The 21,322-nt window shown below is 37.3% G+C and overlaps 1 protein-coding gene across 5 annotated transcripts in view; it reads right to left on the minus strand.

Annotated features, from left to right (window-relative positions):
• Window positions 1-228: 228 nt before the first annotated feature.
• The window catches only part of ERCC6L2 (ERCC excision repair 6 like 2), a 154,650-nt gene continuing 133,556 nt past the window's right edge, over window positions 229-21,322 (minus strand). For all 5 annotated transcript variants that reach the window (XM_077903784.1, XM_077903777.1, XM_077903793.1 and 2 more), the window contains 2 exons: window positions 9,958-10,139; window positions 229-2,596 (listed from right to left, as the gene is read on the minus strand). In XM_077903784.1, the coding sequence (XP_077759910.1) occupies window positions 1,624-2,596; window positions 9,958-10,139 (1,155 nt within the window). In that variant the 3' untranslated portion in view covers window positions 229-1,623. The remainder of the gene's footprint in view (window positions 2,597-9,957; window positions 10,140-21,322) is intronic.

Raw genomic sequence — 21,322 nt, forward strand, 5'->3', positions numbered from 1 at the left:
GGATATAGATCAGCTGCAAATAGAAAAAAAGACTCTCTATAATCTATATATAATATATATATTCTATGTATAACCTATATTACCTAAAACAATGATCTGCAAACTGTGATTTCCAATCATTAATGGGTCATAAGATCAATTTAGTGGGTTATGAGAACATTAAAAAACACACATATATTAAGAGCCAAAAGCGTAATAGGAAAGGAAATATCAAAGTACACTGCATGCTTTATGGGTAAATATTATTTCATAAACATTTTATTTTAATCTTATATATGTATTAACACATATGTACTGAGTCATGATATAAAATAGATTTCACAGCTCTCAACAACATCCCAAAGAACATATTTGGTCACTTGGTCCCTTGAGAAAAGATTTGTTTTTTTGTTTTTATTTCTCCATTTACAGCCATGGTTCTCCTGCAAGGTGGGTACTCTGAAGGCCTTGGGCTCCGAGCACCACCCCTTCCTGGCTCACTGCTATTTCCTATTTTTCCTCCTGCCCACCCAAGCTCCCAGAGCTCCACTGAAGGAAATGAGCCACCGTGCATCTGAATGTGGATCAGTAGAAGCCTCGGGTCCCTGCCACCACATGCCAGGCATGAGGACAGGGGCTTAATAGATGTGACTCTTTACAGAGGTGGTTTCCTGTTTTTTACCTGTAGTGGTAACTCACCTGTGCATCTCAAGCCTCTGGCACAGTATACATAGAGACTGAATGGATGTTTCCACATAAATCAATTCAACAATAAGCACATTCTGTAGATTGTATACCATATAAATTAAATTCAACAAAATAGAAGAGTTTTAAATAAAATGCTTCATTTCTCCATACTTAATATAAAAATACTACACAAAGTTTAATTTATATTGATTAAATCCTGTTGTATAAAAGTTGAGGCATCGCGTTCTGTGGCTATTGGTTTTATGACTTGTCATACAGTTATACATACGACTTTTGTAGTACAGTTATACATTAACCCTTTGATTTTGAGCAGTTATAAACTTATTTTAATACAACATCATATGTTCAGTACTAGCTATTACTTTCATCTAAAATAATTTAGTAATAGTACATGATACTTTGGAAAAAGTAAAACAGTTAATAATTTTCAAAATGCTACTAAGAAAGACATCAATGTACACCTGATTTGGGGGATGACCATATTTTGGCCTGTGACTTAATGGAATCTGGGAGAGTAAACCAAAGCTTTTTTTAAGCTGGAAGGACACACATTGTTCTTTGAGTTCAAACCCTTCATCTTTCATATTAGGAACTATCTGCACACCAAGGTAAGTATAAGTGACTTATCTACAGGCACATAATTACACAGTAAGGGAGATGTCCCAGGTTTCTTGATAACAAATCTAGACCTCTTCTATTTCATAAAGATGTTTATACTATAATTCAATCATATTTTTAAAAGATCAAATCAGATATCAAGGAAAACAAATACATGATAACCTTTTAGGCTAAAACAGTGCTAGAGCAAATGTTTAATAAACATGTGTGTTGACAGCTGTGCTGCAGGTAAACGTAGTGAGTGTGGAATACAGAGCTGTAAAGACAGGTGGCTGAAGTCCACTGGTCACAGTAATTCATTCTATGTTTCTTTATGCATTACTTTTGTGCATTCATTGTGTTTTCATCTGTATCACTTGAACTCAATTTTTTCCACAAAAATTTCTCATTTGATTTCCAAAGTGAGGTTTCCAGCTCCTCTTTCCTTTTGGAGGATGCAGCAAGGGGCACTTTTTCACACAGAGTCTCTATCACTGCCAAGTCGGTGAGTTTACTAAGACTGTCATCATTCTGTTCATTCAAGATGTCCCAGAAATCTTTTGGTCTCTGTTTTGCTTTTTCCATGGGCCCTGAAAGAACTTTCCTTGGCAGTTGTGTGGGACTGTTCCCATGACTTTTAAAGAGGTCATCAAGAATAGACGTGTCACCAAGTAAGCCTACCACAGAAGTATCTCCTAACACTGGATTTTTTATCTTTTTGTTTTCCACTTTGAAAAGGGGCTCATTTCTTGAAATGCCTGTTCTTGTTAGGTTTTGTTCATCTTTCATGGTATATTCCAAATTTTCTAACTCATCTGCTTCAGACTTAGTGTTCAGGGAACAGGATGCTATAATGTTTTTAGGGGCTTGGCTGTTTTTCCCATTGTCAGTCTCTTGAGTTGAACTTAGAGGTGATTCATTAGTTTCTCCATCATTAGAAAGCACCACTTCTCTATGGAAACTGTGATTTTGAAACTTAACTGATTTCTCTTTATGTATTTTTGGGCTATAAATTTGAGAGACTTTTTTGGAAGAATCTTTAAATGACAAAGTTTCAGAATCTGACAGCCTTTCTTTTATAAGAGATACATTTTTTTCAGACTTATTCCTGACACTCTCTCTTTTCTGATGGGAAGATTTAATGAGTTCTGCATCAGAATCCACAAAAAAATCTTTTACCTCTGGATATTGAGAAGCATAAAAGTCTTTTAGCATTTTCTGTCGTTCTTCTGATGTGGCATTGGTTATATGGCTAGCAAATTCCTTTACAGAAGGGAAGTTAAAATAAGAAGCCATTTCTTGAAATTGTTTTCTGAAGATTTAATGAACAAAAGCAGAGGTTATTTTTATTACATTTTATTTTTAAAGAACTCATCACCATTGATATTATATAAAGCAATGTATATTTGACCCTTGAAAACAAGGGTGTTAGGTTTCCCCATGCAGTTGAAAATACAAGTATAACTTTTGATTCTCCCCAACATTAGCCTACTGTTGATTGGAAACCTTATTGATAACATAAAACAGTCAACACATATTTTGTATATGTATTGTGTGCTGTATTCTTACAATAAAGTAAGCTAGAGAAAAGGAAAATGTCATTAAGAAATCATAAAGAAAATACATTTACACACTACTGTATTTACCAAAAAATGTTGCCTAGAAGTGGATTTACACTGTTCAAACCCATGTTGTTCAAGGGTCCCCTTGTAATTCTATTCATGCAGTGTACATTAGCTTAATTCCGTAATGAAAATGCATTTATTTTACACTAGCAGGATGTGACCTCTTCCCTCATGCTACTGAAAAAAACCTTTAGCTCATGAAGTCACCAGCTTTTTAAGTCATTCTGATTTATACTATTAAGTATTTCCTGGGAATTGTGGGATTGCAGCATGCAATTTGGCTCCAGCCAGCCAATTTATGACTGATATGAGAATCATAATTTGTAGAATCTGTACTTGAAAATCTATATTGCATTTAAGTCCTACAATTGTCAAAGAAAGGTCTTAATGAATGGAAAAGAGAAAATTCTGAAAAAATAAAGGGATTTTTCTTCTTCTCTCTCCTTTTCCTTCTTCCACAAATATAACATAGAAATTTCACAAACGTTTTGATGATCTTAAAGGAAAATTCAAAACTGATAAACCTAGATTCTTTCTTCTCCCACCTGGTTCAACTTGGGTATAGACAGCTAAACTAAGAAGTGAGATGCTATTTAAAACAGTAAGTTTGGGGATCCCTGGGTGGCTCAGTGGTTTGGGGCCTGCCTTTGGCCCGGGGCGTGATCCTGGAGTCCCGGGATTGGGTCTCGCGTTGGTCTCCCGGTGTGGAGCCTGCTTCTCTCTCTGCCTGTGTCTCTGCCTCTCTCTCTCTCTCTCTCTGTGTGTCTATCATGGATAGATAAATTAAATCTTTAAAAAAAAAAAAAAAAGCAGTGAGTTTCACTCTTGCTCTAAAATACTAATATAAGCTGTTGTATGCATATATGAGAAAATGGGCCTTCCAGAACCCTTGTAAGACAGAGGCAGAAAGAAAGATCATTTCAGAAGCCTAGACACCAGACTCTGCTCCCTTCCTCAGATGAGAGTGCTACGGACTGAAGTGTGTCCCCCTCAAATTCAGATGTTGAAGCCCTAATCCTCAGTGTGACTCGGTTTGGAGATAGATCCTTTAGAAGGTAATTAAGATTAAAGAAGGTCATGAGAAGCCACCAGAGAGATCTTTCTCCACCATGAGAGGATGTGGTGAGAAGGTCACCATCTGCAAGCCAGGAGGAGAACCCTCACCAGAATCCAAATCAGCTGGCATCTTGATCTTGAACTTCCCAGGCTCTAGAACTGTGAGAAATAACTTTCTGTTGTTTAAGGCCCAGTCTGTGGTATTTTGTTACGGGAGACGGAGTAGACTAAGACAGAGGGATTGCTCTGATAATGCTGAGTTTGGGCCATGTATCAGGAATGCTCAATGTTCAGAGATATTCTTTTAAACAAAAGCCAGAGACAAGAGACAGTGTTGTAGCACATGGTTAATAGTCTCAAAGTTCTAGAATATATTTTTTATTTTATATAATATTTCCTTAAAACAGTCATTTATGCATTCAACAAAATTTATAGACCCTTTATGTCATAGGCACTGTGAACAGCCCTACTACCATATTCTTCAAGGCATTTATAGTCAAGCTGGGGGGAGACAGATGCATACAAATCAAACCAGAAGGGAGTGATAAGTCCATTATGGATGTAAATATAGGGCCCTGGGGGTACCCAGAGAAGAGGTACCTAAGCCAGCGATGGGTCATGGGTAAGGTAGCAGAGAAGGCTTCTTTGGTGCTACCAGTCAGGTAAGGATGAGCAAGGAAACTTTCCAGGCAGAGGGAGAACAGGCACAGGCCTACTTCTGAGAGGACCTGGCTCACAGGGTGGGCAGGAGAAACAGCTAAGGAAGAGGCTGAAAATCATGAGGGGTTTGTATGTCAATTTCAGAAGTTTGAATTTTCTCCTGAACACAACAGAGAATCCTGAAAGTAAAATATTTATTTATTTGTAATGTATATAAATAGGAGCTTTAAAGCCACTGTTATTTTTTGCTGCTCAGGTCAGGTTATACAGTTTGTGTTTCCTGTGATTTTAGTGGCAATCCATCCCACATGCTCAGGACTTTCTTACATGGCTCCAAGAGGAGCATGCTGGCTCCTAGTCCTTACCACATGGGTCCTGTTAACTGTTCCACATCCAGATATTATCTACGCCTGATCAACAGCCATTCTTACGGCCACCAGGGTATTTAATAACACAAATACAAGCTTCCAATTTTCTCTCCTGGAAATTGCCAGTGTTCTTGTTGGAAAGCAACAAGCACGTTCTTAAAAGGCTCCAGTTTTCACTTCATATGAAGTAATGAGGTATTATTATTTTGTTTATTAATCATCTCCAAATCCATTTTCATGGCATTCCTAACAAATATTTGTGCTGCAAAGATTAAGTTAATGGCAGAGTTACAGGCTGATGTCTTTTTATTTATCCAAGACTTGGTGGGGTCTCAGCAGCTGCCAAAGTACTTTCACCTTTGCTGTGCTGACTCACTCACAATCCTACAATTCGGTCACTTCTGGGAGGAGAGCTGTTTCTGACCCATGTTATGTCAGTAATATGCAAGTAAATTAGGTTGTGCCGTTGCCCCTCACAGGATGAGTTACGATTATAATTCATTTTATTTTTGCCTTCTAACTTGCTTTCATAATTTTTGGTCTTTAAAAGAATTTTTTCTAAGTATTTAAGTAAGTGCAAGTTACAATCAGGAGGTGTAAGTTTAGCCACTTTTTTACAGACTCGATCCCGGGTCTCCAGGGTCATGCCCTGGGCTGAAGGCAGCGCTACATCACTGAGCCACTGGGCTGCCCACGTTAGCCATTTTCTAAGAACAATTTAGTAAACTAGAGTAGACCCTCAGAAGCCACTATAGAGAAAGGAAAAAAAGGAAACCAGAGATCAGTATCTCTCAGCAAATATATCCAGGGTAGTTGTGTGTCATGATATAATTCTAGTTCTCTCCCCTTTGCCATTGCCAGAGGAACTGAGGGAAAGGGGTAGAACCCAGCTACACCATCTTCTATTTGCCTGAGCTTTCTGAAGTGAAGGGGGGACTGAAACTTCATTCCAGTGACCTGAGGGCTGCAGCTGGTATAGATTCCAGAATCTCAAACAGGGGAATGGTTAGCGGGAAAGACGTCAGGAGTTCTGACACCATGCCCTGGCTCAGATGTTGGTATTCTAAGGTTAGCCTTTCACTTAACCTGAGACATTTCTTCCCTAGGATGAATAGACAAAGAAGGAAGAAGGCAAAAACTAATTGTTAATAGTTTTATTTTTATAGATAGTGCTAAAGGGGATAAGGACACTTGTGCTCCTCAAAAACTGGTAAAATGCATTATGGCCTGCCTCTCAGCAAAATAAATGCCTCAAGTAAATTGTCCCAAATTTGCCCAGAATCGTAGTTATAAGTCTGTTTAAGAGGAGATATGCCACTGTAGCATGTGGAGTGTTCACCTTTCTGGGCAATGGTGACAGCTGAGAGTCATCCTCCAACCCACCACACCTGCGCCTAAGGGCTGAGGAGCTGCCAAACCCTTGCAGAGAGAATCTCCAACCCAGAGAGCCATCACTATTTGCCCACACTCTGCAGAGGTCTTCAGGGCCAATTTGACCATGACTTGCATCCCTGCTTACTTCAGCTGCTACTCCTCACTTACATGGAACCTCTCATCCCCTCCTAGTCTCTTCATCCCCAATCTAATTCAATCCCTCACCCTTCCAGACTGTCCTTCGATGCCCCCAGAACCAGGCTGTGATCTACCAACTCCCCTGTTCTTCTCCTGGAATGGTCCCTCTGTCCCCTCATACCACCTCCTCCTATGCAGCCCTCACAAGCTAAGGCTCCTATGCCTTACACCCTAAACCTCAGGATTCATGGTTCACATTGCTGCTTCCAGACCAATATTCTCTTTCTCTTGGAGATTCCTTCCCCTCTTTTAGGTTTATGCTATCTCGCTAAACCATTCTCTCTCTCATGTTGACTGATCTTTTAATTGCTTCCCACTAATGACTGAACACTCAAGATTAACTCTACTTCCTTTCCCATCTCCTGCCATCATCCTTTTGTTTTTTAAAATTTTATTTATTTGAGAGCGAGAGAATACAAGCAAAGGGAGGAGTAGAGGGAGAGGGAGAAATAGGCTCTGCAACTGAGCAGGGAGCCCCATGTGGGGCTCAATTCCAGGACCCTGAGATCATGACCTGAGCTAAAGGCAGACACTTAACTGACTGGGCCACTCAGGCGCCCCTCATCATTCTTAATAACACCAATATCCATGTAGATGCTCTACCTAACTCCAACTCCTGGCCTACCAATTTTCTTTACCACCCCTGACCCAAGACTCAACTGCATATCAGGTCCCTATTCCCAAGGCCACAGACAGCTACCATGATTACCATCAATTGCACAACCTGCAAATCCCTGAATTCACTCACCTCATACACCAGCTCAATCATTCAATTCCCCAATGACAACAATGCTGGAAGATACTTCTGACCTCATCAAGCCTCCCCTTCATCTCGTTTAGGTTCAACTTTGTAATTACTCCTTTGCAAACAACCTTCAGCTTCCTTGCTTCTCTTTCCCTCCATTCTCCTAACTCCTGATAAAACCCAGCCATCTCTATTCTGTGTCTGCAATGGAGCAATTGAAGCTTGCTGAACAAAGTCTGCACAACTGCATGGATGTTTTTTTTTTTTTTTAAAGCTTTTATTTTTATTTTTTAAAGATTTTATTTATTCATGAGAGACACACACAGAGAGAGAGAGGCAGAGACACAGGCAGAGGGAGAAGCAGGCTCCATGCAGGGAGCCCAATGTGGGACTCGATTCTGGGTCTCCAGGATCACAACCCCGGCCGAAGGCGACACTAAACCGCTGAGCCACCGGGACTGCCCTGCATGGATGTTTCTATTGGAATTATTCTCCATCAGGGACTTAACATGAGCCATGAATTCTAGTCTCACTAAGCTTGCTATCCTACTTTTTAAGTGATTTATTATATGACGTTTCTCTCCTGAAATTTCTTTCCCTCTGAAACGATACTTTAATTCTCAATACTTTGAGGAAATATCACCATATCAATGCCTGTCTTCATCCCTTCATCTAGAAGGCTAGACTTTCCTCAGTGGTCTGGATCACACCCTCTCCTGCCTCTGGGACTTCTGTTATCATGTCTTTGGCATGATCTCTTTTTCCCCTATTAGTCTTTTCCCTCAACACACAAACAGGTTCTATTGTCTTCCCAACTTAAAAAAAACTTATCTTTGACCCATAACGGCCTCCAGCTCCTGCTACTTTTCACTCTCAAAGAGCTGTTACAAGGTCTGCCCATCCCCTGCTTGCCCACCACCTCACCCCGGCACCTGCCCATGGATTTACGAACTGCTCACATCAAGGTGGCCAATGAGTTCTCTGCTGCCAGTTCCAGGAGGCACTTTCCCACTTCATCTAATTCTGGTTCTCAAAAGCATTTAATAAAGTAAAGTGCTCCTTCCTTTTATTGTGCCTCCTACCCAGCGGGCCACTGTCACCTGAAGGTTTAGTCTTGGGGCTTCTTCGCTCCTCTCAGTGCTAGGTAGGTTCCTAGGTTATTCACACAGTCAGTGGCTCTAAAATCATTTATAATCTCAATGCTGATGACTTCCATACCTAGATCTCCAGCCCCCAAACCCTAGAGGAGCATATCTATTGCCTATTTGGAATTTCCACAGAACCTCAAATTTAATATATGAGCAAAAAGAGAACTCTTGATTTTTTTTTCTTTTTTTTTTTAATTTTTATTTATTTATGATAGTCACAGAGAGAGAGAGAGAGAGAGAGGCAGAGACTCAGGCAGAGGGAGAAGCAGGCTCCATGCACCGGGAGCCCGATGTGGGATTCGATCCCGGGTCTCCAGGATCGCGCCCTGGGCCAAAGGCAGGCGCCAAACCGCTGCGCCACCCAGGGATCCCTTGATTTTTTTCAATTCCAGTTTTCCCTATTTAGTAAATCCAGTCTGTTGTTCCAACGACTAGTCCAGTACCAGACTGAATTCATGTATTTAACTGTCTCCATGACAACCACTGTATTGCAAACCACCGACTAGTTCCTTCCAGTTTCCCCTAATCTGCCTCTTCCACGCAGCAACTAGAACAATCTTTTGGAAACATACATCAGATCATGTTCATGTTTCAATAGCTTTCGGCTGCACTCAGAATAAAATGCAAAATTTGTCCACAACCTACAGGGCTTTGCATGCTCCAGCCCCACCTGTCTTGGCCTTCATCTCATGGCAGTCTACTTGGTTCATGCACTAAGTTCACAAGTCTTCTCTCAGTTCCTTGAACACACCTGACCTCTTCCCTCCACAAGGATGTTTTTTTTTTTTTTTAATTTTTTATTGGTGCTCAATTTGCCAACATATAGAATAACACCCAGTGCTCATCCCATCAAGTGCCCCCCTAGGTGTCCGTCACCCAGTCACCTCCCCCCCTGCCCACCTCCCTTTCTACCACCCCTAGTTCGTTTCCCAGAGTTAGGAGTCTCTCATGTTCTGTCTCACAAGGATGTTCTTACTCTAGTTCTTTGCCTGGTTATCTCTCAGGTCACAGATGTCAATTCTGTCACGAAGTCTTTCCTGAAAGCTATCTGCACCCTTCCGGATCCCATTATTCTCTATCAAGGAGGCCTGTCCACTTCTTTCTTGTATAATTTTATAATTATTTATAAGTTTTTTTTATTTTTGAAAGTTTTATGGTTCAATGCCAACTCCCACTGCACTATAAGCTCTATGTCCTTTTTTACCCTCTATGTTCATCACCCAGCACAATGCCGGAGTACATGTTAGGTGCTCAATAAATATTCAATGAATGCATATAACGCACTTAAGTATTTTGTGTATCCATATAGAATGATTTCATTTTTCATCAATTCAGGGTTTAGCTTTCTAAAAACATTTAAAATATTTGGAATTTATTTTTTAAAGTGTACAAATTCAGGTGCCAAGTATGGTTAAAATTCAAATAATTTGTGTATTTTATTAAGTAGCTATATTTCTTTTGTGAATAATTCCCAAAGTCCAGTGTTTTTATAGATATACCTGCGGATCCCTTTTGGCGTTTCTCCAATTATGAAGATGGTCTGTTCTGTGCGGTAGACTATTTTCTTCTTCTTACTTACAGGGTGTGAAATGTAGAGAGGAAATGAAATGTTTCCTTCACTTAGTTGTTGGCTTTTCTCTGTATGTGTCAATGTATCTGTCTTCATTTTTTCTTTATGCGTCTGAAAAGAGAAGGAAAGCAAAAACTAAGTCTGAAAAAAATAGTCATTTTTGGTCAAACGAGGAGATGGCCTTATTTTTCCCCCAAGCTCTTTATAATCAAGTATATCATATTCTCCAACCAATTCCATTATGAGACATGTTAATCTAGATTTTTAAAAAGAACATGTAGGGAAAAATTACTTTTATATCTTTCTGAAAAGTAATGGCAATACTATGATATTTCCATGGTGTCTATGGTTTAAGATACATGTTAAAGATATATCTCTCTTAAAGGTGTAATAAAAGTATTTTTTTTATTTTTTATTTATTTTTTTTTTTTATTTTTTATTTATTTTTTTTATTTATTCATGATAGGCACACAGTGAGAGAGAGAGAGGCAGAGACACAGGCAGAGGGAGAAGCAGGCTCCATGCACCGGGAGCCTGACGTGGGATTTGATCCCGGATCTCCAGGATCGCGCCCTGGGCCAAAGGCAGGCGCCAAACCGCTGCGCCACCCAGGGATCCCTAAAGGTGTAATAAAAGTAATAGCAATAATATGATGCCTTCATTGTCAAGACTGATTGCATTCTATATACATGGTGATATCCATAATACTAAGTGAAATAAAAAGTAATGATTATAAGAATAATGGCATAAAAATGAGATATTTAAAATTCTTAAATTCAATAATTTCTCTCAATATTAGTAATCAGATTTTCAGGCATTTACTTTTATGTAAGTAGCCAAACTTTTAACAAATAATAATCTTTATATGATCAGTAAGTAAGAAATCATTTTCATAAATCCTACTTTTTAATCTCTACTGATTGCCAGGCTATTTAGTGATTTTAAGATGCTAACTACAGTTGGTTGAAATTACAGATAAAATCTTATTTATGTTACAGACTATATGGGTTGCTTGTTTAACATAAATGGTTAAAAACACCGGGTCAAGAAAAAAATAATTTTAAACTATATGGTTCCAATTTCCTTGAGAAGATGCTACAGTGAGTATGTGGAAAGTGCTATCCCATTCCAAAAAGAGAAATATTGGATACAATTTGATAACAACAATAGCAAAATTATATTTGAGCTCAGAAGTAAGAAAGGTAAATCTCTAGGTGTCAAAAGCAAAGAAGTAACATAGTGATAAATGGGAGTTAATGCCTTAAATTATATTCTGCAGGCCTCTATGTCTAGAGAGGAAATGAAAATGACTTTCTGCATTAAAAAACAAACAAACCAAAAACAAAGGAGGAGTTAAGAGGATATCCAATTTGCAAATTAAAGCTAGGAAAGTCCAAACTGGGAACACAGGATAGAAGCAGGCTACCTTTATACTCTATATAGGAAGAATCACTGGTCAAATGTGGAATGCCCAGCCTGTGCCAATTGTGGAATCTCATTTTGTAGCACCTGGGTGGTATGGGAAATCTAAGCTAAAAACCAACATAAAAAACTGGCCCAGAATCAGTGAAAACTATAGATCTCAATGAAGGATGAATATAAAAACATACTATAGGAAGATTTCCATAATCCAAAGAATGTTTTTGATTCCAGGATGTGAGGAGTGGCGAGTTGCTCAGGCAAAAATTATGAGGAACATATAAAATCCACCACCATGAAAATGGGCAGGTGCAACAAATGTGAGAATACACATTGGAGGAATTATAGATAATAAAGCAACCTGAAAGAGACTTTTTAAATCATTAGCATGTCCAGAAAGATAAAGGAATAGAATCTGCCAACAAGAACTGGGTATTATATAGGCAGATCTGAAAAAGAACCAAACACAAACTCTAAAACGGAAATATAGTTTTGAAATAAAAAGCAGAGACAGGAACAAGCTCAAAATATGAGTAAAAGCAACACATTAAAAAACAGCCCTACAGTGACAGTTGATAAAGTGGTAGAGTAAGAAGACATAACAAAATTTCTAAGATACTAGAAAGAATAGGGAAAACAGAAAAGATAATGCAAAGTTATAATGGCAGGTAACTGAGGAAAGCATGAATCCTCAAACCAAAAAAGGAGAATCTCTAGTGGGAAAAATAGTATTAATCTGTACTTTGTTATATCATAGAGAATATCTTAAAAACTAGCAGGGAGAAAAAACAAAATATCTCATGACAATAACCTGAAGACAGACTTCTCATTAATACCATCATCACCAGAAGATAATTAGATGATACCTTCTATATGCAGAGAGGAAAAACTATAAACTTAGAATTCTATACCCAGTTAAACTATCATTATTCTTTTTTTCAGACAAAGACTATAAGAAAGTACTAGATACATATTCTTGTTGATGACATAATTATTTTTTCTTTTATAGGAGTTCACTGGGATTAAATAGCACAAATAAAACGGATGTGGGTAGGGAATAGTTTTTCATTCCAATAATATTTACTGAGCACCTGTTATCTTCCTGGTGCTACAGGATGCAGTTGAGAATAAAGATATTTATATATACAAAGAGGCCCCAACCCTTAGGGGGCTTAAAAGCAACAAGCCATTTTTTATTTTAAAGATGGAACATTTAGTTTTCTTTTAAAAATAAATCATTTATTTCTTCAATTTATATTCAAGTTCATTTTCTTGAAAAACTGAACATAACACATATAGCTGTTCATTATTTTTTCCCTCCCTCCCTCCCTCCCCCCCTTCCTTCCTGTAATCTCTATATCCAACATGGGTACCTAACTAACAACCCTGAGATCAAGAGTCACGTGCTCAGTCACCCTGTAACTGTATATTTTGTAGTAGCAAACCATTTCTTTTTCTTTTTTTTTTTTTTTTTTAGCAAACATTCTAATGAAAATAAATTGACTTCTTAAATATCTATTGCAAACCAGATGGACAAACACAAAATGTTGAATGTGCTTTCCTTAAAGACAAAACTTCTTGAATTTTAAAACATTAACAGAGAGGAAAATTGTGACCTGTTCATTATTTTTTTTTCTTTCCCTCCCTCCCTCCCTCCCTCCCTCCCTCCCTCCCTCCCTCCCTCCCTCCCTCCCTCCCTTCCTGTAATCTCTATATCCAACATGGGTACCTAACTAACAACCCTGAGATCAAGAGTCACGTGTTCAGTCACCCTGTAACTGTATATTTTGTAGGAGCGAACCATTTCTTTTTCTTTCTTTCTTTCTTTCTTTTTTTTTTAGCAAACCATTCTAATGAAAATAAATTGACTTCTTAAATATCTATTGCAAACCAGATGGACAAACACAAAATGTTGAATGTGCTTTCCTTAAAGACAAAACTTCTTGAATTTTAAAACATTAACAGAGAGGAAAATTGTGACCTTTAAAGATAAATTTGAAAGAGATTTAATACATTTATTTTACATCATGAGAAAACAGTTGAATGTTGAAAGTTTCCAATAAAAAGGCTCATCATTTTAAATGATCCCCCCCAAATAATGATCTATTATTGTAAGGAGAGATAGGATGTTTACATGAAGATAAAGAGAATAAACAGCAAAAGAAGGAACTGGTCAACCAAGAACAATCCCTCCTCATATAGTGCATCTTCTGAAGCCATAGAGAAATCATGCCAGGCAATGGCAATTTTCAATAATTTACATGATTACTCTGGGTTCTGACTCTGGCAGGATTACAAAGCTCACATTTTATGTGGATACATTTTTTTAAAGTCAGTTTTATAAATTCTTCAGGGAAATTCAGTTTTCCCAACAACAGGTATCAAACATGTGGATCTTTAGTTTTTGCCAAATATCCTATATTTAAAAACCTGATTATGTTAAACAATCATAAAAAAGGAAAAACATTCTTTCCCCACATGGGCTCAATAACCTATCCTTTATTTTTTAAAAATCCATCTAGATTCAGATTTCCATTTTAGTAGAGTCCTTTAAAACTTTACTGAAACAAGGCTGTGAAACAAAATTTTATTAATTAACTTAATAAACATCTTGGTGGTCTTATTATAAAGCCGGTTTCACTCTAGTAAAATAGTATCCTTTACAATAGCTGATACAAGGAAAGCAGTGCCAAAGTGCAGTTGCAATTGTAGTGATAGTTATAATTTATTATAAAGCAAAGTTCAAGGCCTAAGGCCAATATGAAAAGATTCCAGATTATGTGAATTGGACTCAAACTCTTCCATTACCTCTATGTCAAAACTGTGAAGTCATATGATACTGAGGCAACATGATAAGGCAGCAATAGTAATTAAGGCTTGAGTAATGAAAAATTCAGTAAAATGAGCTAGATTAGGAATTGAAAAGACAACATTAGCATTATCCCTCCTTAACACTAGGAGAGAAGGTGAGGTTGATTGATAAAGAAAGTAAAATGAATCCACTCCTCTTTCCCCTACAGAGTAGAATGGCCAACAACTGGAACACTATGTCTGTATTTATAAAGAAATATTGCAATCATGACTTGAATAAAGCAGAAATGCCAGTTTCTGCAAAAGCTCCTAATTGTTCCTAATATTTTCTTAAAAAGTTTCTTTAAAACTATCCATCAAGATTTGCCTTAAGGATGCCTGGGTGGCTCAGTGGTTAAGCATCTGCCTTCGGCTCAGGCCATGATCCTGGAGTCCCAGGATTGAATCCCACATGGTGCTTCCTGCATGGAGTCTGCTTCTCTCTGCCTGTGTCTCTCATGAATAAATAAACAAAACCTTAAAAAAAAAAAGGAAGTATTTCTATATTCTGTGGTTCTTATGAAACTTTCATATGACAATTTGTGATTATAATGATAAGGAATTATAGAGAAGAACTTTGTACAGTATTTGCATAATATAAATATTTCTGCTAGTATTTTAGAAAGCTTGACACTATTAGAATATAATTTATAACTTAGTAATTGCTATATTTATGATTATTTGCTTAATTACTGAGTATTGTTAGGTGTTTCTGCTATAGTATCTGTATGAAAAGTCAAATTCAATTTATGGAATCTTTATTAAAAATAAAACTTAGTAAGTGTAAGGAACATAGTAATCATTTCTAGGGAAGGTAAAAATGCAATTAAAAATCCATTTGATGGATGCCTGGGTGGCTTGGTGGTTGAGCGTCTGCCTTTGGCTCAGGGTGTGACCCCAGGGTCCTCGGATCAAGTCCCACATCGGGCTCCCTGCAAGGAGCCTGCTTCTCCCTCTGCCTGTGTCTCTGCCTCTCCCTCTGTGTCTCTCATGAATAAATAAATAAAAATTTAAAAAATCCATTTATAATGAGATTAGTTGAATGGAAATGGGGAGCTACTCAAGAAGGTGGATTTATCAGAGAATTTTGAAGTAATCATTCTAATCTATGAACCATAATGTGTCTTCCTCCTACAGACATAAACATACTATATGGAGCAATCAATTGAGAATTGAAAAAGTGAAGGAAAAACTGTCCTTCAGACCACAGTTAAACAAGGCTAAAAAGGTAAAAGACAGGCTATGTCTGATTATGTAAATCTTAATCTGATTTATGTAATTAAGAATTTAAACACATGATGTGTTATCTTTACAAAAGTAATTGTTATTAAAACTAAAATTCATAATATAAAAATTTGCTCAATTCAGCTAAAACATTAAATATATATTATTTCTATAAGTGATAATTGTTCTAATATATTTTGGCCAAAATGGTCTCATCTATTTACAACTAAAAGTTTAACTTGGAAATAGCTCACTTCAAAAACTTCCTCACTATCAGCTCTGATTTAATTTTGATGAAGTTATAAAATCATTATTGATTTTTCTGATGTTATCTGTAAAATGTGTTTGAAAATATATAACAAAAATTATTTAAAAGGTATAATGTGTACATTCTATAAAATAAAAGCTATAATTATTTTAAGTTGTAAAAGATATACATTTGGAGTATAAATAAATAAGAAGGCACTTTTGTGAGAAAAATTCCATCTTCTAGAGCAGCCACAATGAATCCAATTAGACCTAAACAACTGCATATAATTCTGTACAATTTACTGAGAAGTTTTACGTTTATGTTGGTTCTACCGTTCCTTATCTTTAGACCAACAGTAAGAAACATTCAAATAGCTTTTGATAATACTTTCTTATTCCTTTGAACCAAAAATGCATGGTCTGTATTTCAAGACATTAGATCACTAAGCCAAGTTATATTACTTTAACTGAACCAACAGTTATTTTTTGAAAGGCAAAGCTAAAAAAGGTGATAAAGTACGTATAGATTTTCAGTATGAAAGTAAGAAAAAAAAGACCCTTTAAAAAAATTTAAAGATAGCAATCTTTGGCATCAATGTATTGAGAAAAAAAAAAAGGCATATTGCCCTATCTCACAGTCATATGATTACATTAGTATTTTTCTATTTACTTTGCTATGTAGGAAATCTATCTTTATTATATACTAGGAAACTTTACTGGCAATAGTTCAGAGAATGTTTATGTTCAAGTTAAAAAAAAAACAAAACACCTTTCTACTAATAGTCTTGGAGGTAAAAAATAACTTTGGAAGTAAATCACTAAAGAACTGCAGAGAGCACCTAGAAGGGGATGGCAAGGAAATGAAAAAAGTTCATATTGTCAGTCTTTCCTACAGCCATTCACCTATAACAAATGGGTTAAGAAACATTACAATCCAGGAGAATGAGTTTCAAAAGCAATCATGAGTAGCCTCTACTTCCCGTTTTGGCAGGAGAAATACTATTGTAATCTCTGCCATCTTTCTAAACTCTTGGGGTTACTTCCTGGAGACACACGCACAGCCAGTGCAGATACTGCTGATGCTATCTCCCCTGCTTATGTATGCCCTCCATGGAGGAAGCTTGGACAGGGATAGGGCACAATGAAGCAGAACAGCTAATAGGATGGGTAGCCTTTCCACAGTAGGTGACTGGGAATTACCGAAATGTTTTATTAAGCAATTTTTGAATGATCTGTTGGCTGAGCTGGTTTCTCCAGAAAACACCCTGTAAACATACATCATAACAAAGAGCAATGCATATTTAACAGACACGTTCATGGTTTTTTTTTTTCCCCCCATAACCAGATGTTTAGGCTTGATTCATCATTGAGAGAACTTAAAACAGGGAGATTTTCAAAGGTTCTGATGGCTCGGACCCACCGAGAAGCCTAGGTGGAAAGATTAATTAAAGCTGGATTCTGGGGATCCCTTGGTGGCTCAGTGGTTTAGCACCTGCTTTTGGCCCAGGGTGTGGTCCTGGAGTCCCAGGATTGAGTCCCCATTGGGCTCCCTGCACGGAGCCTGCCTCCCTCTGTGTGTCTCTCATGAATAAATAAATAAAATCTTAAAAAAATTAAAATAAATAAATAAAGCTGGATTCTAAGATCACCAGAGGATCTACCCATTACAGGAAAGCTCTTGGTCTACACCTTGTTCCTGAGAACAGCACAGAGCTTCACAAGCCACTCTGGTCCACTTGTGGATGCACCATGTAGCCACAGTTCCTCACATTGTCCCAATCACACCAACTCTGCTATAGAGACTAAAAAAAAAATCAAGTGCTCTTTCATTTGTTTTCTTCATTAAATCTTAAATAGTGAAGTCTGAGAGGCAGCAATGTTTTTGTTTACACATTTGTTCAAATGAGATTAAAAAAGAAATATGCATTTGGGAAAGGGCCAAACTCTGTAAACACATAAAAAGTCAAACTTCCTTGTCTTTGCAAAGGAGAGAATCAGTAGTATTTTTTTTGTATTTTTTTTAATAATAAATTTATTTTTTATTGGTGTTCAATTTGCCAACATTCAGAATAACAGAATAACACCCAGTGCTCATCCCGTCAAGTGCCCCCCTCAGTGCCTATCACCCATTCACCCCCACCCCCCGCCCTCCTCCCCTTCCACCACCCCTAATTTGTTTCCCAGAGTTAGGAGTCTTTATGTTCTGTCTCCCTTTCTGATATTTCATCCACGTTGAAGCAAATGGTAGGTATTTGTCATTTCTAATGGCTGAGTAATATTCCATTGAGAATCAGGACATAAAACATAAAACACATAAAAACACATAAAAACATAGAGCATGTGTAAATACATTCATTCAAATGGCATCTGAATATCTAAAAGGACAAAAACTTTTAAGGATCTTTGCACAAGTGTGAAAAGCTCCTATCCTTAAAGTAATCATTCAAGATTTGGCCTGGAGGTAGGAAATATTACTGTAAATGTAGTTTTCCAATATTCAGGAAAGTGTAAGGCAACTATGAGCTACCCCTAAATTGTCTTTACTCATCCTCTGGAGAAAAGCCAGCTGTTTAGAGGACCCACCACAAATACATATTAAAGTCAAATTTTCTTGCACGTTTATTTTATTTATTTATTTATTTATTTATTTATTTATTTATTTATTTTAATATTTTCTTGCATGTTTAAATATGACATTCAAATCTGAAAAGCAAAACAAAACAAAACATTTAGATGCAAATCCAAATTTTTTTTTTTTTTTTTTTTTTTTTGGTGGGGAGACAGATCAAAGTTTGTTATTATTGTTCTGCTTTCTTCCTGGAAGAAATAATAGTTACAATCCAGCTACATCTATCTGTATTTATTTATCTATATATTTTTAATAGTACTTTGCTTTCTAGGTGAGTCACAACAGGACAACTTTATATTGGCTGTACTGAGCCTAAGTTCCTTTTTTATCCACAAGAGTCCACTTCTCATTTTCTGACAGACCCATCTATCTAAAAGAACAAAGTGATAGTCTTGGGAGAGCAGGTGAATACTGTGGAATACACACTACCAAAATAAATGTAGGGGGACGCCTGGGTGGCTCAGCGGTTTGGCGCCTGCCTTCAGCCCAGGGCGTGATCCTGAAGTCCCGGGATTGGAGTTCCGTATCAGGCTCCCTGCATGGAACCTGCTTCTTCCTCTGCCTCTCTGTGTCTCTCATGAATAAATAAAATCTTTTTTTTATTTTTCTAAAAAGAAATATAGAAAACCCTGGACACACTGCCATAGCAGTCATCTTGTGCAAAAGGCGAGGTGAGACAGTGGCAATCACCAAAGTCTGCAGACCAGTAAAAGGGAGTGTTTTTTTTTTTTTTTTTAATTTTTATTTATTTATGATAGTCACAGAGAGAGAGAGAGAGAGAGGCAGAGACACAGGCAGAGGGAGAAGCAGGCTCCATGCACCGAGAACCCGATGTGGGATTCGATTCCGGGTCTCCAGGATCGCGCCCTGGGCCAAAGGCAGGCGCTAAACCACTGCGCCACCCAGGGATCCCAAAGGGAGTGTTTATGAATACCCTCAGTCTTCCATGGCAGCGTGGTCAGGGCATAAATTCCCTTTAATACCTCATGCAGACAAGGGCTAAAGCAGAATCTGGGGCCTTCTAGGGTGGCAGTTGGAGCACTTCACTCGGCATCTCAGTTTCCAGGGAAACTTGGAAATTTCTGTACCCTGGGAGATAATGAGCGATTTGGGAATCAGGATCTAGGGGGTTGGAATCTGGATCAGGGACTTCCATCAGTCTATTCCATATTTAAAATTTACAATTCTACTAGTCCTTATAGGATCTCCAGAAAGTAGTAATGAATATAGGTCCTTAGCATCTTATAGCCCTGACACAATTTTGAATTTTTGTATGTATTAATTACATTAGTTAAAACTTTCTTTAAAAACTATGTGAAGGTCCTGTACTTAATAATACCTGGTATATGAAAAAATCACAGGTGGTACTATGGAAAAAAAATTAATTAAAGATAACCTTCCTTGGCAAGTATCTGTCCCTGCCTGCCCTTCTAGTGGCTGGCTCTTCCCACAGGTAGCTTAGGCTCCTCACTTGCCTCCTTCAGGCCTCTAGCTGGAGTTAAGGCTTCTAAATATAGTCTCACAAAGCCACCAATGGTTCTCAATCATCTTGAGAAGATCATTTCAAGTACCATGTTCCAAATGACACAGAGACATTGCAACTAGTTGTGAGGTTTGCTGCAGATTATTATGAAGAACAAAACAGAAAGCAAGAAAGCCTGTGCTCGCAAACAAGGGGAGGGGCAGAGGGAGCATCTTAAGCATACTCCATACCCAGTGCAAGCCCAGTGCTCTCAATGCTGAGCTCAATCTCAGGACCCTGAGATCGCAACCTAACCCAAAATCAAGAGTCAGACGTTTACCTGATGGCGCAACTCAGGCGCTCCATTTTCACACTTTAAAAATTATTAAGGACCCTAAAGAGATTCTGTGTGGGTTTTACCTATTAAAACATTTAAAATATTAATCTATTAAAAATAACAATAAGTCAATTACATGTTAACCTAAATAACTCTAACAACAACAAAACGCTTTATATTTTCCAAAGCCAAAAAAAAAAAATTAGCAAGATTCATAAAACATAGCTAGATCCTATCTGGCTTCTGCATGGAATCTGTTGCAACAAGTTTGTTTTGGTCAGAGTATATAAAGAAAATCAGTATCATATAGATATATACTTAGAGGAAGGAAGAGTATTTTAATAGCCTTTTCAGATAATTGTAGATATTCTTTGATGATACTGTATCAAAACTCAATTAACATTAGTTACATGTGAAATCTGAAACCATATCAGTACATTTTTCATATTGTTAAAATTAAAATTCACTGGTATATCTTGTACTTTGGCTGGATTTTTCCCCATGCATGATTCTGTGGTATCATTCACTGGTCATTTGGAAATATCGATTAACTGAATTATGCAGATCTTCAAAATGATGATACATTCAACTATACAACAATGGAAAATAATATTTGCTGTTATCACCACCTATTGCATCAGAAAAAAATGGGGAAAGTGTCATGGGCATGGTTTTTCAACATTTTAGTTTTTACTTGAAAGCTTGAATTTTATCCCTCGCAACGTGTACTGCCCCTTGTTTTCCTTGACGTACAAAACTGACTAGGTTCATTTTTAAGAAATTACCTACCAAATAGGCAAATTTAAATGACCAGTTTGTCAAATACAAGTGATGTTTTATAAAAAAAAAAATGGTGAGTCCAGTTTGCAGCTCAATTATACAAGTGCTTATGTACACGTCCTATTTTATCAAACAGAATAGAAAAAAATGAGTATAAAGGGTTGAGATTTGATAAAATTAGCCATTCTTATCAAGGATAAAAATTCATCAAGGATATTTATCAGAAAAGCTAGTCTTCTTTTCCTGCAAGTATGTTAGCGTTACAGAATCCAATGACCACTAGGTATAAATTGGGGCCACTGATGATTCATGTTAAGCTGCCAGCAGTTTTCTCACCATTGCTT

Source organism: Canis aureus, chromosome 1, assembly GCF_053574225.1.
Source record: "Canis aureus isolate CA01 chromosome 1, VMU_Caureus_v.1.0, whole genome shotgun sequence".
In the NCBI taxonomy this organism is placed as follows: Eukaryota; Metazoa; Chordata; class Mammalia; order Carnivora; family Canidae; genus Canis; species Canis aureus.